Source organism: Mytilus edulis, chromosome 3, assembly GCF_963676685.1.
Source record: "Mytilus edulis chromosome 3, xbMytEdul2.2, whole genome shotgun sequence".
In the NCBI taxonomy this organism is placed as follows: Eukaryota; Metazoa; Mollusca; class Bivalvia; order Mytilida; family Mytilidae; genus Mytilus; species Mytilus edulis.
In genome coordinates this window covers 21,379,524-21,399,248 of record NC_092346.1, presented here as the reverse complement: position 1 = coordinate 21,399,248, position 19,725 = coordinate 21,379,524, and the positions used below count along the sequence as shown (strand labels likewise).

The 19,725-nt window shown below is 32.4% G+C and overlaps 2 protein-coding genes across 2 annotated transcripts in view; one reads left to right on the top strand and one right to left on the bottom strand.

Moving 5' to 3' along the window:
- Positions 1 to 18,902, bottom strand: part of LOC139514205 (protein stum homolog) — a 31,175-nt gene extending 12,273 nt beyond the window's left edge. Inside the window, exon 1 of the mRNA XM_071303028.1 lies at positions 18,462 to 18,902. Coding sequence (XP_071159129.1) covers positions 18,462 to 18,633 — 172 coding nt within the window. The 5' untranslated portion in view covers positions 18,634 to 18,902. The remainder of the gene's footprint in view (positions 1 to 18,461) is intronic.
- Positions 4,299 to 8,930, top strand: LOC139514203 (retinol dehydrogenase 16-like). Its single transcript, XM_071303024.1, has 4 exons — positions 4,299 to 4,634; positions 6,629 to 6,890; positions 7,560 to 7,723; positions 8,568 to 8,930. The coding sequence occupies exons 1-4, from the start codon at positions 4,307 to 4,309 to the stop codon at positions 8,777 to 8,779; spliced, it is 966 nt and encodes a 321-aa protein (XP_071159125.1). The 5' UTR covers positions 4,299 to 4,306; the 3' UTR covers positions 8,780 to 8,930.
- Positions 18,903 to 19,725: the final 823 nt, after the last annotated feature.

The window sequence follows — 19,725 nt, the reverse complement described above, 5'->3', positions numbered from 1 at the left end:
TCATTTACATATAAAGAAGATATTTATCTCTTCGTGTGTTTAGTCTTTTAAATCTTTGGCTTGCATATATGTTTGGGTTTTAGCGTTCCTGATGAGAATAAACCTGGAAAAGCGCATCGGACACACGAAATTAATATTATGTACTATTTCATAACTATCAGGTACCTAGAATCTGAATTTGGATGCAAAACAATGCAATGCATCAAAATACGTTTTGTCACCATTTAACTTTTTACTTAATTGGCAATTTTCTGGACTTTTCATGTGCTTGTTAATTAATTTGAACAAAGTTGATTTATATATCTTTATAGCGAAAAGGTGTATTAAATAGGTGTTAAGTACAGAAGTGAATTCTTTGTAATCTTGCTGAAAAGTTGTTACCGTATATTACTGTAGCTGCCAAACAGAAACACGTGCAATGCTCCTGGTTGGAATGTAAACAACTTTAAAGATGAATTTAACATGATCTTAATGGAGTTTTAAAACTTCTGAAAGAATAAACAGTCAACGGACATGATTTAGTACTTTGTATAAAAATTCATTGGCATAAGATAAATTCTTCACAACAAGATTATATCTAATCTTTATAGTATAGTACTTTTAACATTCCAGAATTATTTCTCTTTGTATTAATATATTCTAAAATATGAACATTTGTTTGTTTTCTCTAAATCATATTTATTTAATTATTAAAGTTATCACAGTCAGTGCCACAAAACACGTTGCCATTCAATCCGAGGAAAATTCAAAACGGAAATTCCATAGTCCAAACGAAGGATAACACAACTGTCATATTCCTGACTTGGTACAGGCATTTTCTTATGTAGAAAAATGGTGGATTTAATCTGGTTTTATAGCTTTATAGCTATACCAATAAAGTTCATATTTGAATTTAACTTAACATGTGTTACCATTTTTTCAATAATATAGGATATTACTTTTTCGAACTTAATATTAGAATCTAAATAGTGATATAAACTAAAATTGAGAATGGAAATGGGAAATGGGTCAAAGCGACAACAACCCGACCATATAGTAGACAACAGCCGAAGGCCACCAATGGGTCTTCAATGTAGCGAGAAACTCCCGCACCCAGAGGCGTCCTTCAGCTGGCCCTTTAACAAATATGTATACTAGTTCAGTAATAATGGACGTCATACTAAACTCCTAATTATACACAAGAAACTAAAATATTAAAAATCATACAAGACTAACAAATTTCAGAGGCTCCTAACTTGGACAGGCGAAAAATTGCTCTCACCATATAAACTTTCGTTTAATTTGATTATTAAATACTAGAAGCAAATTCTTGTCAAAATGACTTATCAGACTCGCAAAGTAATCTTGAAAATTGTGTCTAACACTTGAATTGCTCTATTGATCCACTGACCAGTGGCGGATCCAGAATTTTTCCTAAGGGGGGGGGGGGGCGCTGACTGACCTAAGGGGGGCCCGCTCCGGTCATGCTTCAATGATTCCCTATATAATCAACCAAATTTTTCCCAGGAAAGGGGGGGCGGGCCCCCCAGCCCCCCCCCCCCTGGATCCGCCTATGCTGACAGATAGTACTATCAATGTATATATTTACCTTTGTATACTTACGTACATAGCAATGAACTACTCTTTACTTTACACTATGCCGAAACAGACACCAACAGAAGCTTATCTGTACATTTAAATAAAATCTACATGTACAGCTACTTATTACTATAGACAAGAGGAGTATAAAAACTAGAAATGTCATTAATGATAACTAATCACGGGTTGTTACAGATAAAAATTGAAGGAATACCGTAATTTATATATTGGGTTAACGGTAGTATTCAAGTGTTTCAAACGGTGTATACGCAAAGCACTTGAAAGCATGAGCATCAGTTTTGACATATTTTTAAGAGTGTTTTTGTTTCAGAATCTCATTCAGGTAATGTTAATTAGAAATTTTATATAATAAACTCCCTAGGATAATCAGTGAAATATCAATTAGTTATGAGGATGTTTGGAGACGTCAAAACGAAATGTTTTGCAACAAATAGAAGGAGATATTTGACTAGACGTCTTCCGAAAAAACCATGCAATTTTGCAATCTGGTTGAAATACAAATCGTTTGTCCACACGTGTGTGCCAATGGGCAATAAGCAAACCACTAGTTTCGCATACAAAAACAGAAAAAGAACGAAGCGTTGTCAGATCCCTGCGTTTTTTGATTTGAAACATTTATAAGTCAGTCACCTTTATCAAATCATCATTATTGAATAATGCAAAATGTTTATTATCGATGTTTGTTTCTAATACTCATATATTTAAATTTTATATGTAGGGCGTTTTCGAAATATTTAGATTTTTTAGTTACTGCACTTTTTGGAATTATTAAATTGCGCTTCTAATATACATAAGATATGTTTTATCGATTAAGTGGAAATCAATGATTCATCTGTTTCAATTTTTTTCTTTTCAATATTTGTGTTCAGAATTTTTTATAGACTATTTCGAAGTTCAGCAGCCGATATAAGAGATATTATTAACGCCAGGCCTTGGGTTGAAGTCATAAAACTTTGCTCAGTGCTCGGAGCACAATAATCATGCTCGAAACATGAAATCCAACATTTTGATTGGTTGATTTTCAAGTTCGAGCACAAAAAATTACTCGAAAGTTTTATGACCGTAATAGGCCAGATGGTTTGGCTTTCAGCATCTCAAGCATCACTTGATATGGTATTTTCGAATGAATTCTTCATTCACCTGTTTGTGTTGATATTTGCTGTGGATTCCAAAATATCTTTTATTCTTCAAAACAAGGAAAATTCCCAGTACTCATAAAAATACATGTTTATGCATCTACTCTCGTCAGTGGTTGTCGGTTGAATAACGTCTAGTGGCAAAATTTCGTGCATATGACGGCGCTTGTCAAATAATATTAAGAAGTGCCTCGTCAAATAACTGGTTGAAACAGTCCTTGTTTAATTAAACGGCTGATATTTTGACTATGAAAAGGCAACTATTCTTTCCTTTCGTGTTATAACTTTTACATACATATGCAAGACGCTAGATTTCAATGATTAAGTTTTCATAACGGTTTACAAATCATATTTACTCAAAATACGCAGTGATAAGATGATATCATTTAACAATGAGCATTTGAAGTATTGTACCTTTGCAATTTATTTTAGCCTGATATTCTTAAATTCGTGTGGCGGAATGCATATCTAAAATTATACAATAATTTATTTAAAAAAATTGAATTTTGTGTGACTAAAGTGATACATGAACTAAGACTCGATATTTTAACTTTCAGACTGGCCGGAGTAAACATTATAGTAGTGATGGGTCGTAATGACAATTCGAATATACTTCCAGCATTGAATTATTACTTCTAGACAACCTTTGTCACCATTAGAGCTTTATTTATGGATAAGTCAGTGTATCTCGTTAGTACATAATCAGTTATAAGTAATAACTAGATTGCGTAATCTCAGTTGTATCCTTAAAAGACATTCACAGTCATTAATCAGTTCTAAAAAATATCTAATGAATTGTATATATAGTATTTAGATACAATTGATCATCAAACACATTAATCTATTGACTTTTTTTTTTACAAAACAGACAATATAAATATTCAGATTTTAACGATACATAAGAATGCCATTCAAAAAGCAAGTGTATCATATAGAGACAGTTGAAATATTCTATCATAAAATTTCACTAGCTTTACGAGGGAAGGGAGCCCAAAAGATTGACATATCCTTTGATACGTTTCATCAAATTGCAGTTGATATATATAATGAGCCAATTTTATTTTGTTTTGAAGGATAAGAATAGCTATAATCAATTTTTTAACAAATGTAGGGCTACAAAAGCATTTCCTCTTCCAAAAAGTAATTTAAAAAAATCAGCACATTAACAACTAAACACTAAAAAACAACAACTATAACCATCAAAAAATAAATTGAATAAATATAGTGGTTTAGATCTGAAATTTACAATGGCGATTTGCAATTTTTAATTTTGAATGATAAAAAAAAAATCTGTCGTTGCTACGTTTATTCAAGAGAGAATACGTAGATAGCAGAATTATTAATCGAGGACCAGACACTGTTTTACCTTAATCTGTTTTACAGGGGAGCTTATAATAAGAAAGGAAAACAACTGTCATCGACTTTAATTTGACCTGACCATATAGAACTGGACAAAACAAAAATTCTCCAAACTCTCAACATACACGTGTCACTTATCAATGAAGGAAGCCACATACCAACATTAGATAAGACACTATCAGTACTTTAATAGGTAAATACACAAAGTCACAATGATGTGTGGTATTCTTATTCTATTTATTGTAGTGACTATTTTACTAAAAATAGCTGAGCTTTACCTAAGAACACTGAGGTTGCGCAATGTTTTACAAAAACATGTACTAATCACTGGTTGTGATTCTGGCTTTGGAAATTCACTTGCAAAATATCTAGATGGAATTGGAGTTCCCGTTTTTGCTGCATGTTTAACGGAAAGTGGACAGAAAAATCTAAAAGCTAGATGTTCTTCGCGTTTAAAGACACTTAAACTTGATGTTACAGATGAGAAGTCTATTGGTGAAGCTGTCCAGTTTGTACAGTCAAAACTAGAAAAAGGTCAAGGTAATATACAAATCATATGGAATTAAGTAATTGGGAAAACAGAATACAATCCCGTCCTGTCAAGCAGGACGTGGAAATGGAACTGTTGTTACATGCTGTTAGCAATTGATTCTAATAAGTTTTATATGAAAGACCCAGCAACTATATCTCGCATGAGTTCGAAAATCAAGGTCGATCGATTTTTTTTTTCGAATTACGTCTTTTGAATGTGATAACAATATTAAAATCAACATTCCGATAATATTATACCAAGGGTTAACATCGGCAATATCATGAACGAACTCGAAAAACCAGCCGGCTGATCGAAAACAAAAGTTGCAATCCTTTTAAGTAAAATTTCTCGTTAAAATAGGTAACATTTGTATTAGATATTATAGCAATAACTAAATAGCACCTATACAAATAGTTTGGGTTTTTTTTTGGCACGAGAGAGAATTACTAATGTGGAACTGTTTGATTTACATCAATATAAGTGACAGCTCTAGAAGCTGACTAAAACATCAACTAAGTGTGCAAAGTTGAGCTGGAATGTCAACATGAAAGCTTTTAGTTATATTCCAACATTTTATATATATTGTCTGTTAGAAGAAAACATGACAACTGGTTTACCGATCACAATGTAATTACTGAAACAGTTCAGTGACTATAAAGTATATAAACGCCAAACGCTAATGAGACAGAAATCAAACAAACACAAGGTAATCAAGAGAGCAGAAAGAAGATGACAACAAACTTTATACATAACTCATTTTTGGCTGTTGCGTTCCAATGTCCTGATTATATATCATGAGTCTAATTATAAACAAGCAAAACTAGAATGAAAACAATGACATGAACCCCGGTGCAAACCATCAACCTTTTTCAGTTCTCAGAGTACAATATTTGCGTTCGTATATACATGTACAAACTAGTATTTTGATTAGTTGGTTTCTTAGTCGGAGTGTAAAATAATTACACAGTAATCAAAGTAAGTCTCAAAGTCAAGAATAGACATAACAGTTGAACACCATGCAAAGACTAGAGCAGATATTTTTTTTTTATGTGAAAACATGAAATCTTATGTCATCGCTCTTGTTACAATTACTAGTTTTAAGTAAAACCGAGAAAATTAAGATATGAAGCTGACACATAGGTGTTTTAGTAAGATGCCGGATGTATTGATGATTACAAACTCTTTAGAAAAGTATTCAACACAAAAAAGTATTGTTCCAGACTTTATCTACTTAAAACACCATTATTAATCATACAGGGTCATTAAACGTATGTGGTGTTTATCTCACCTTCTAATTTATGCCAACTTTTCGTGCTTTTTTTAATGAATGTTCGACTTTAAACAATCCCTTTAAACATGATTGCTTCATTTCATCAGTTTTCTAGTGTCGTAGTAACTGAAGTCCATCAACAACCTTAAGTTCTTATAAGAGCTGATTACATTTCCTGGGTCTTTGGTCAAACACAAAGTTTCATTAAATGAGCAGTTTCTTACTTATAAAAAAGCAAGAAGCAAGTAAACATGATTGGAATAGCGTGGACTCTGGATAGAGGCCATAATTCGTTGACAAGAGTACGCATAATATGCAAATCATGCATCATAGTTTAGGTAGTAAGCGTCAAAGAATACATACATCACGGTATACGTAGTAAGCGTCAAAGTCAAAAGTTAACCTTTTTTAATTTTAGATAAGAGATGTTTAGATTCAACCAAAGATTCTTTTTGGCATTTTCGGTTTTGGAAAGATATTATGTCTTTCAACAAACCAACTTGGGACCCTAAAAGTTTAAAAGGCAAATCTACGGTGCTAATTGGTTACGTGATTGATGTTTTTTTTATGGGTGTTTAGTGGCAGTGTTGACAAGCAATTTGAAATACTCGGCCACATAGGTGCTATAGGAGTGTCCCCAATACAAAACCAAGATGGCTGTCATGTCAACTTAAAGGTCAACTATAAGTTTTGGAATTTAGACAAAGTAACCGTTATTTCATTAATTTGTAGATCTTTGGGGACTTGTAAACAATGCAGGACTTCAAGTCATTAGTGCTCCACTAGAACTACATTCAAAATCTGCAATCGAGAAAACATTGCAGGTAAATCTTCTTGGTGCAATGTACGTCACAAAGGCTTTCTTACCATTACTACGTCAAAGTAAAGGACGAATAGTTAGTGTTTCAAGTGATGCCGCCCTGATAGCCTGGCCATGTAGAGTGGCTTATAACATAAGTAAATGTGGAGTGGAATCAATGTCAAGTTGTTTGAGGCAAGTATAACTAAATATCTATAAACAAAGGAAAGTACAGGGAATCATGGTATATTCACCATATATTTATAGAGTGGGAACCATGGCCGATTGTTTGAGTCAGGTATGAGATATTATGAAAGAACATCGCCTTGTTATAGCTTTAAAATCATCGAAGAAACATTCTGAGAAAAAAAAAACACCATTAAATAAGTATTTTAATTAAGTTCTTGTCATGCTTTATCATTACAAAAAAAATATATGTTTATTCTAAAATTATTATTGCTAAAAATGAGACTAGAAAACTTTACCTTTTTGGTTTTTCTACCAAGCAATTGCATTGTAGTGTTTACTTTTTGTAAAGTTTCGTTTGCATGTGGACAGTCACGTTTACTTAAAATCAATCTAGTCTTCAGCAATTAAATCAAAACCGTGAATTAAAAAAAACATATGCACTAGACTTAAAAGTTTGGTTTTATTGAATAGTATACAATCTCCAAAGCTTTGGATTTCAGAGTCTCATTGTGTGTACGTATCTGCGTGTATCTGTCGTTTTTTTACTTTGCCCTGGTAGGGTTTCTTGTGGGTGGTGTTTATTTTTAAGACGTGCACTGTCTTAACTCAAAAATCTTAAAATGGGTGATAGGTTTTCAATACATTTTTACGCAATAAATGCTTTTTACTTTATAGAAAAGAGATGTATCATGTTGGTGTGTCAGCTCATTGTGTTGAACCTGGTGCTTTCAAAACAAATATTGTGTATCCGGACGAAATGGCGTCTCAACTACAACAGGCTTATAATGCTTCAGACAAAGAAATAAGAACATTCTATGGACCAAACTGGTTAGAAAAATGTAAGTTATTCAAAGTTTAAGTACGATATATATAACTAGCACAAGAAAGCAGAAGTCTTCATAGTGCACGAAAATAGTACCCATGGCTAACTTTGGTCTAGACAATACATAAGGACCATCATCTAAGAAACATGATGTGTACTTGCCTGCCTGGTGGGTATAGTATGATTCTTGATTATGATTGCCCAATTTTCAAACAAATATTTTCCCTCTGAAACTGCAAAGGCCAAATAATTTCAAACATAATAATGGTTAGGCGACCTATACAAAGTTTCTCTTTTTTCTGTGACGATTCCACATAGGTGCTCACGTAAACTTATGAAAAACAACATTTATATCGCAAGGTTTCTCTACATCTACTGACAAATCGGTACCATGCGTTCCATATTTTGAAAGTTAATTACAGGTCGTATTCGTTCATAAGTTATAAGAAGTTCCTGGAATGCATATTTTGAGGTTACAAATTATTTTTGAAAATAATGTTATATGACCTCAGTCATTAAGCAACATGATAAGCCAAGCCAATAAGCAGTACTCATTATGAGGCTTAATGTTTGAACACAGTACTACCTAACCACTACAATTATAGTTCTTGATTTGTGGAGAATAGGAATGAGATGACATTTTAAAGATTTAGACAATGCAAAAAAGCAAAACATAAGACCCCCCCCCCAAAAAAAAAAAAAAAAAAAAAACGCAACCAAAAAAATACGTATTGGTCAAACACAGACAGTTTTCATAGGAAGAAAAAACAGAAAATAACGGATATGGTCTTAAGTAATAATATCAACACTGCTGCCATTATATATTTATGCAATATGGAAACATTATTTTGTCAACACAGGGAAGGAAACCTACAAGAATATCCTACCTATACAGAATCCAGACTTGTCACCTGTAACAGATGCTATCGAGCATGCAATTTTTGCCAAGTTTCCAAAAGCTCGTTACCGGTGTGGAAGAGATTGTCAATATGAATTTTGGCCAATGTCGCTACTTCCAGATTGGTTTTCTGACTGGTACTACGCTATGCCTGCTCCTGATGGAGCTAAGTAAGAAAAGACAACTTCATACGAATATTTTAGCGAACTATTCCTGGTATTATATTTATGTTTTAACTATTGCTTTGACTATATATAGGATGGAAAATTTACGTAAAGTTGTAGGCTAAAAAAATTGTAGACATTTGAATTCATTGATTACATGATCTTTTATCTGTCTTTACCCATTCCCTGAACTATTCTCTATAAAATATGTACAGCCTTTTCAACTCGTTACGTACACTACGCTCAATCGACAAAAGTTTCGTATTGTGACTTGTACTTGTAGTTGTTATTGTATAGTATTGACGTGCAAGCATTTTGACACATCACGGAAATATTTTGATAATCACTCATTTATTTATGTGTACATTTGTGAGCATGTTTTTAAAGCCTTAAAGTGTTAGCAACAGACATTTTCAACAATAAGACACATAGACAAACCATAACAAACATATCTGCCTCAAATAATGCATACTGAGCTGAATGTAGAGTATTCAGTGACAATCAACCATTTCCATTCAACAGTTCAATGATTAAATCAGATGATTTATCACGGTCGAATCTACCAAAAAAACACTAGCATCACCCTTATTCTAGACGAGAACACGCACTTTGTCTAAAAGAGGGACGAAAAATACCAGAGGGACATTCAAACTCAACGCCATGGTGAAATAGAAACGGACAAATAATAGTTCACAAGACACAACATAGAAAACGTCAGACTAAGCAACACGAACATTCGAGTTGAACACTTAAAAACATATGATCTACTAAATTTAAGAACAAAATAGAAACACGCATGATCTCCAACATTCGAAACCAGCACACACATACATTATCTTTTCGTGACGAGAACGCTGGCTATAACTAGTCAACACTTTGATAAGTCATTAAGCTCAATTTGAAATATTTTGCTATCAGTGAAAAAAAATCCTCGAAGTTTGTTATGTTGCTGACTGTTAACTTTGATTTTGATACAGTGTTTCTACTATATATGTGCATAAATCTAGCGATTTTAACAAAAAAGACAATATTCCTTGAAATTCAAGATTAATCACAGCGTATAACCCAAGCCAAATAAGCACTTTAAATTCTATACTCTCTACTTTACAATCTATCTAAAAGCATGTGGACGGATAGGGAAATCATTATTTTGTAAAAGAGATGCCATTAGTTATGCATTGAGAAAGTTCTATGAGAAATCTTATCTAAAACATAGTCTATCCATTATATTTTTCACTTCATTTGCGTTTTCTATAGACAAAAAATACGGACTTATACTTACGATTCTATTGAATCATTTTGTCGTTAAGTTTTGGGTTTGTTTCTCAAGTAATTGATTAAAAGGCAATATATTCCCTCTCATTTCTTCAATATTCTGTTCCTATTCAAAGTTGAATAAACCTATATTTTACTAACGGCACTCAGCGGTGTACTTTATCTATCCCCACTTTCTTTCTTCAGTTTTTTTACAATTATGGTTATATTATCGTACTCTTAAAAGGGACTTCCAACATCTAAACATAAATTTGACAGCCTGAAACCCTCAAGTCTTACCGTGTCTGGTTTTTACATGAAAATTAAAACGATTGATTGGTGTTTGCTTAAAGTTTTGAGACAAATGGTTTGTGCACATCTAGGAAGACAATAAAAAAATGTAAAAAGTGAGCTATTATGAAATTGCTCTCATCGTTTTCAACCAAACTACAGCAGGGGCAGGGGGAATGTGAGCGCTGTTCTACATCACTGTTGCTCTAGAAAAAAAAATCGATCCAGTTATTGTCAGTTTACATAGAAGACGCTTAGTATAGAGAAGTTGAAAACAATTAAACTTACGCAAAGATATTCAGCTTTATCGAAATCATGTTGGTTGCATTACAATTTTCCCGAGTTTAATCAAAGACAACCTAGTGTTATTTATTCTGATATTTCCTTAAAATTGTATACACAGTTTCTGTTTTAAAAAGTGACTATCTTTTAACTTCATCATTAAATGTGAAGCAGATGCTGATTTTATAACTTCTTACAGAATTTTGTTGATGAAAGGTGTCTATTATATGCTTCATCTGAAGATATTTTATGTGAAAAACCAATAATGCTAAAAGTTTGTATATCATTTTCTCCAAAGATCAACAATAAATCTTATAAGAAAAAAGATGAATGCATTTTAAGACATTTTTAAAGCAGTGCCAATTGTATAAAGATTTACTGTGATTTTTTTTAACCACTGTTAAAGAATCATAAATAAGGTGACAATGTTGTTGTTGTGGCTTCTCAAGATTCAAAGGTACCGAACTCTGGCTGCATCAAAAAGACTTTTCTGCGGAGAACAAAAAATCTGATCTTGCACACAAAAAGATCAAATAATAAGTTTTCGCTAAATTGTAAAATTCTTCATTTTGAATTGACATTCTCTATGGAGATATTAGTTATATTGGTAATTATCAGCATGGTTACTTTTTCTTTATTAACCCATTTTACCGACAAATAGCATTGATTATATTTCAGGCTGTCAAGACCAAATTACGACCAAACTCAAATTAATTGCCTTACAACTTCAAGACATTTAAACATGTAAACAATTCAAACTTAACATTCATTTTGAAGAATGTAAGCTCTGATTTCATCAAAGAAAATTACCTATAAACTGGTAACTTTATTGATCAGTGATTTACAGATATTTAAATTCAGAGAAAAGTTTACAGCTGAGAAAACAAGAAATTGGCAGTTCCTGTTATGTTGTTCGTTTTATTCGATATTCATTTCCTATTTTAAGGCATATTACTTTGTTCAGTGGCGTTTCAATCTTTTTACTTTATTATGGAAACTTCCACGAAAATTTGTCTCAAAAGGATTACAATTTGGCGCCAAAAAAAAATAATACATGAACTAATAGCACTTATTTCATATAATCGGAAAATGAATTTCATAAATGTGACAATGAACATAGCATACAGAAAATATTTTTAATGTCTTTCTTTTGATGAAACATTTTAAATCAAGGTCACGTGAATGTCATATTAATATCAAACTTCGCGTGGGGTGACAGAATGACTTTTCTTTTGTGAATTCATTAGACAAAAATGAGAACATATTTTGCGATTCTATCAATATTTACTGTAGTGAAAACTCTGAAATGGACTTGTTATAATTGATAACATCATCGGGTACCAGTCTTGTATTACAACTCCTGTTTCATGTGTCAAACATAAAACAAAATAAAATGATCCATTTTCTGAATTTTTTTCTGAACTCAATTGTATATGTTTGATAAAAAATTTATGCTGAATTCAAAGGTCTATTAACAAAGAAAGGTTTTATCTATTTAGGGATATCAAACCAGATAAGTCGAAGTGTGAAGAGGAGTAAAAACAGCAAACAGAAGGTAGACAAAAGTAGTTATGACTTCAGAGTTGCCTAACCTTTTTTTCTTCGTGGCAGGAAGCACTTTTTTTAATATTAAGTCACAAAATCCCAATACTGTACGCATGATATGTACAAGACATTTGTTCCCATGTAGCATTTTTTTAAAACTCAAGTATCACGATGTTTTGCATTTAATCCTAAAGAGCAGTAAAGACCGCAACCTATCACATTTAGAAGAGACTACATCAATATGTACTAACGTGAAATTAAAAAAAAACACCACACCGGATATACATTTGTGTCTCAGTGCCCAGATCATTGATATTTCCATGATATATATGATGATATCCCATTTAGAAGTTGTAGGTATTTTAATGAAAATAACAATTATATATATATATACAAGTTTCTTTGGAATTTCAATGTTGAAGAATTGGATCTTCCTGGTTACTGTATTGGATGCCTAAACTACAAAAGTGTCATTACAAACAACGGTATATTGCTGGGTGTTACAAATACTCCACGAAACCTCTTTTTAAATTATTAACATTTTTTTTATCAGCAATCAAAGCCGGGATTCAAAGTTATTTTGAAACTGCCTATTCTAGAGGTGGCGAGAATCAGGTGTGGATACTAAACAGATCTTTAAGAGTATACATACAATCTAAGACTCTTTTATCTTGCAATAGCATTAAAACATTTGTCTATTCTACACTTTACACAAGTATTCCCAATTCAAAACTGAAAGACAAATTAAAAGAGTTGGTATTGCTTTGTTTCATAAAAAAATGGCCAACGTAGATACAAGTATCTTGTCTTAGGGAGAGATAAACTCTACTTTGTAAAGGATCACTCTGATTCAAACAAAAAATTCTCTGAAACTGACAGTAGCAAGATGCTTGATTTCTTGATTGACAACACATTTGTTACGTTTGGAGGACGTGTTTCTCAACAGACGGTCGGCATTTCAATAGGAACCAAATGGCGCCCCTCTCCTTGTCGACTTGTTTCTTTATTATTAAGAGGCTGACTTCATACAGGAACTTCTTATGAAGAAAGATAAGAAGTTAGCAATATCCTTAAACTTTACTTTCCGCTATATGGATGATGTTCTCTTCTCACTAAATAATTAAAATTTGGTGACTATGTCGAACGCATCTATTCCATCGAACTAAAGATAAAGGATACAACAGACACAGTTAAGTCGGTCTCATGTCTTGACTTACATATAGACATTGACAATGAGGGTCGGTTGAAAACAAAACTTTACGACAAAAGAGATGACTTCAGCTTCCCAATTATGAACTTTTCATTTCTATGTAGCAACATTCCAGCAGCGCCTGCATACAGAGTATATGTTTCCCAATTGATACGATATTCCCGGGCTTGTATTTCCTCTCATGATTTCCTTGATAGATCCAAATGATGAAGTTTAAATCATCCCTTCGTAAATTTTACGGTCGCCATCACGAGTTGGTTGACCGTTATGGAATAACCATTTCACAGATGATATCGGATATGTTCCTTACGTCGTAACTACAATCCCCATCCCTTTTCATGAATGTGACCTACCGAATTAGACTATTTACCGGGTTTGTAATAACATTAGTAACACGACAGGTGCCACATGTGGAGCAGAATCTGCTTACTCTTCCAGAGCACCTTATATTACCCCCAGTTTTTGGTTGGGTTTGTGTTGCTTAGTCTTTAGTTTTCTTTGTTGTGTCTTGTATACTATTATTTGTCTGTTTGTCTTTTTTTGATTTTTTATAGTTTATTTTCTGCCTATGAGTTTGTTCCTCTGGTATCTTTCGTTCCTCTGTTATAAAGATCTGGAGGTTTTAAACTGATTTTATCTTACCTGGTCTCAGCTTTTGCCGTCACTCGGTCTTAAAATTTAAATCAGAAATACAAGATTTACAAAAATGCCAATGAAACCTAAACAATTAGTTAAATCTTTAAGGAGTTATAAATTAATCGAATATTTTTTTAAACAATATCGGGTTCATAGTCTACGTTTTTATCACTGTTCTCAGAAGCTACTGTACCAATTTCTAGCATTAATCGACTATTGTTGACTCATTTTTTTGTCTATCGTAGGCTTTTCAAAGATATTCTACTCTGAAAAAAAGAATAACGATGCAATGGCGACATTCAAATTGATAAGTCTAAATACAGTGACAACGCTATGACAAAAAAGGAAAAACCACAAATATAAAACTAAAGACTGAGCATCATAAACACCGTCTGGAAGGATAAGCAGATCCCGCGACACATGTGGCACCCGTCGTGTTGCTCATGTAAATACACAACCGGTGATAAGTCTAATTTGGTAGCTAACAATCGGGGAATAGAGAACGGGAGTGTAGTTACGAAAATTTCCGTCGTCATCTGTGAAACAAGATATTTCATAACGGTCAGCCAACTAGTTATGGCGTCCATAAATTTACGAACGGATGATTCCAACTTCACCGCGTAGAACTCTTGGTTTTATATATAGCTTCTTTATATCTATCAAGGAAATAATGATAGAAAATGAAACTACTAAATCACTTTCAACAAAACTTGGTGTGAATAATCCTTAGGGAAGGTAATATAAAGTTTGCGTTTCCCCGGTCAGTCAGTAAACAAGACTGCCATGGCTTAAAATATAACAAAATGATTCAAAATGATTAATTGTCGTGTATCTAAGAAACCAATATAAGTTAACAAAAACGTTGCCTGGACAAAATGCTAAGAGTGTCACGATCAACCAAAAAATCTCGTTGCATTGCATTAATTAATTTTTGGCAACTTCAATCATAAATCTTTTCAAATATGCTCAAGACAGTTGAAACGTTTTTTTCTTCTGACAGTTTGAAGAGCATTCATATCATGAATGCCTCTTTCAAAAATTAAAGGATCTTTTAATCATGTATTATCATTTCTTAGATTTAGAGGGTCATCTAAATCAGATGTTCTCTTTTTTAACATTTAGAGGGGTTTTTAATCATGTGTTTTCCTTTCCAACATTTAAAGAGACCTTAATGGTGTGTTCTCCTTTTTAACATTTAGAGGGCTTCAATGGTGTGTTCTTCTTTTTAACACTTAAAGTGGCTTTTAATGGTGTATTCTCCTTTCTAACATTAATAGTGGCTTTTAATCATATTTTCTCCTTTCTACCATATAGAAATCATGTGTACCCCTTTAGAGGGTTGTTTAAATCATGTGTTCTCTTTAAGAATTAGAGGGTCATTGAGATCTTAAAAAGATCCAATAGAAGTTTAAAAAAAACTATTAATGAGACACAATTTAAGGGAATTGTTTGAACATAATTAGTCGACAGCACAAAATGACCGCACAAATGTATCCCCCTCCAGTTGATGGTTGTCGGCAATATTTTTCACAGTTACATTTGAAGTGTTAGAATACAATCAGGTCATGTGTTTGTTTGTTTTGTTAATAACGGCAAAGAATTTCTATATTAGTTTCCTAGATTCCTCATACGTTCTGCGATATTTGAATTCAAATTATGCATTATGCTACAACTTTCCCTCATTCTAGTGCGGATCATAAACGTTAGGTTCTGTTTTGTAAATCAAATTACATTTTCGTTCACCGTTAAATATGAAAAATGTGTTATTTCTATAAATTAGATTGATAACATTGTCTATCTGCTCTACATCAAATGATGTTTTATAAATCTTCCTTCATATTTTTCTCTTGCTGTAGGTTAAATACGATTAAGTTTGTAACTTCAAACTGATCTCTTTGCACAAAATGAATGCTTAAGTCATCATAACACATTCAGGAGATAATGATTAAAGGTCCTTAACATACCTTTCCTCATAGATTGTAGATCTATTTTACCATTATGCTTATTATTCAAGACAAAGTCACGTCAAATATGAATAATGTTCAAGATTTGTATAAGAACCACAAGAGGTGTTTTACGACTTTGACAATAAAGTTAAAACCAATCGTTCTTCCATTTATTATGAACTGCCGTTTTAAATTCCAAGACATCAAATATGACGACGCAGATGATTTCAAAACAGGTGTATTACCTTGCAGGAAAGTTTTATTTTTGTATTACGACAGGTGTCAGCCAACAAGCAGGAACTCCGGACAGTTCCGGGGCAACTGAGTTTAGTCTCCTAATATGATGGAGATATCACGTTGTTCAGTTTTTAGATCCTATGTATTTTATTCATACTTAAAAATTGATTGTTCATCGTTTATGTTTTGGCGATGCAATTGTCTTTTGCCGACTGGTGGTTTGTGATCCCCTTACCACTTGCAATTCTCCCTTTTGATGGCGTTCTGCAAAGCATACCCTGACGAAAACCAATCTACAATTTGTAGTCTTTTTTAAAGTTTTATAATGTCGACAAGGGTGATATTTCTAGAATTACTAATCTGCAAAAACAATAAATATCTAAAAAAAATTCAACAAGACAAAAGAACTCATCGATTCACGAATGCGAGTAGTACTTTTATATAATTTATCGCTGTTTTTTTTGTGTATTAAATACGAATTGAAACTACACTATATTTGATTGATTGATTGATGGTTGATTAACATCCAGTGGCACTCTATTTGAATTTTGGATAAGTTATTCTAAGTATAACATTGTCTTGTCTGTTGGTATTCATAACTGAACTTTTATCGGTTAACAACTATACAATATCATAGCAGGTTAGTTTCAGTTTTCAATTCTAGTCTAAGAAACATTAAATTAATCCTTTGAGTTTATTTTAAAAGACAGCAGAAGAGATGCAATGTAATAATTTTATAATAGAGTCCGCGGAGTCTTCCATAGACTAAAAATATCTGAATATCAATTGGTAAGGACACCATTTACTCTTTTTTCAGAATTATTCTGCTATATGTATTTACAAATCCTTAGCTAAATTAACAAATCACATGGAAAGAGATACAATGTACAATATAGCAAACGGTATCAATACCATTATTTTGTAAAGCCATATCAGTTGAAATGTACTATTTATTTTGCTGGGGGATAATCGTGACATTTCTATATCTTTGGTATGTTGAAATGGACAGCAATGCCCAAGCAGATGTGTTTTCGATGTCAAATTAAACCGATACAAACATGCAATGCAACATAAAAGCGGCGAATATTTTCGATGAACTGAAATGTCCAGTTTAAATATCAGACGATATATCACTAAAACATGTTCACAAGGACACGACAATAAATATTCAGCTGCTTGTGTGTCTTTTTGGAAATAAATTTTAATTTTTTCTTAAAAGATTAAATTTATTTATAAAGTGATCACTGTTGATATTATGTAAATTAAAAACATTTCTCAGACTTTTCTATAGGCATCAAACTAGTGATTGTAAGGTCATTTTTTAGTAGGTATATCCATGAATTTGAACATATTTTTATTTGTTTATACAACTGTGTTTATTTTACTTGGCTTTCATGCTTGCAGATTTACGAAGGTCTGCATTGGCATGACACGAGCAACTGCTTTTTGATATTACTTTCTGTGCATTTCTTCTGCGGTTTATTTCCGGAATACTTCTCGTGCATATCTATGCAGGCGTATCCTTGAAAGATCATATGTAATTGTCGCCTTGAATATAAATAAAGCATTTAACAGCAAAGGATATCTGTATGTTTTATCTACGTCTCTACGTAATAGCTGGGATACAGTTATTTAGAATGACAACTGACGAACTCCTGCCAAAAAAACCTGACAGAAGATATCTTTATTAGCAAATTGTTATAGAAAATCTGTATTCCTGTTCGTCCTTAGTATATATCCTTTACTCCAAAAATACAATTTTACATCTTTTCCAATACTAGTATACAATTTTTACATATGAAGTATTATATCTGAACATCAGTTACAGATTTGTTGAGTAGGAGAGATATTTATATGAAACTCGAGTTAGTAAATTTATAAGATTTTTTCAAGTCAGATTGATAATATGGCCAAAACAGAAAGATTTATTATATTGGTGCCCTATTAAAGGGTCTATCAAAGGTCGCAAAATTTCGAACTTTTACAATTTACTGGTTTTTGCTTCAGTTAATCATAAATATCTCTGAATAATTTACAAGATGAAACATAAACAACAGCTTTTTTCACAGTTGCCGTGTGTCAAAATATATGTATCAAAGTAATAACTCTTATATTTTCTTAGTTAAACTTTGAGCACTAAGCAGCGTATTAATGTTATCTTCTTTTTAAAAGAATATGCATGACGAACAGTAACGCCTAACGTACGTCAAACTAGCAGAAACATAATTGATTACCTACTTTCAACTGAAAACAAACAGAGAAATACATTATTTACAAGCGTTTATACTTACCAAAACCTGGGGCACAGATATTTAGTAAACACAATATAATAGCTGCAGCAGGATGCATCCGTGGAATAGCATTATACAGAGGTCCATGTTTTTCGTTGATTTCAACAATGTCACTATCTCTATGAACGTTTTTCTTTTTATCGTTAGTAGTAGATCCATCAGCTGACCCCATGATGAACGAGTTTTCTTTTAAAAGTTTTATTCCAAAGAAAAAAATCACTCAATAGAAACTCATAACAGGAAATTGATTGCAGTTTTAGCTAATTAAGTTGTCATCCTGTTAATAGTAATGCAAATCTGTATTATAATGTGTATATAGTAGATTAGAGCTTATACTCCTTAGTTTTTGTATTGATAGATATAATATGCTGTCTGTGAATACACTCGCTAAGGCATTCCTGTAAAAGAAGGCACTGTATAAATTATTGACTTGTCTCTAATGAGATTTATAGCCAGTTACCAAATAGTGGTCTAATTGACTTTAACCGCCACTCACTTGAAACATTTTAACGGAGAAACATCACATTATAGAATGTTTGAGTGCTATTTACGGTCCTTATGTGGACTGCTTTTATTTCATTTACATGTTTAGTTTACTTTGATGTTTAAAAAATCATGGTAAAAGTCTTTACAGGCTAGAAGAAAACAGAAACAGTTTTTTTTTAGCTAGACTGGAAAACAGATATTAAAACCTCTGAACCCATTTGAAACCAAATATGTGTCTTAAAACGAGGTCTCATTCTGTTTTCAGTTTGGATTTTAACAAAACATATATATAACATCATATATATGAAAGAATTGAAAGAGATAATTCTCACTCTATTGCAATGCAGATACCATTTAGAATTTTTCTATTTCAGTGAAATAAAATTTTATAGGAACGCCATACATAAAGAACCAGCAGTGGATAACTAATATCGTATCTGAAATTGCAAATTAAGAGTAAAATTGTTCAATCCTTAAGGAATGACTGAATATTTTTTCTGTCTATGAAAAAAATAATATAAAAAATGTGATGCACACTGAATAATCCCGCATAGCGTGTTATTTTAAAGTGTGCAACACATTTATTATGTTATTTCGAATAGACATACAAAATATTTCAATCATTCCTTATAATTTAATTCTAAATTTGAGTAAATCGAGAAAAAACGTTGACGTTGATATTACATGACAAAATTATGTCTATGAGCTGATAGACAAGACGGTTACATCCAAAATTAAAACTATTTCGATATACAGTTGTAGTGATTCTGGGATACTC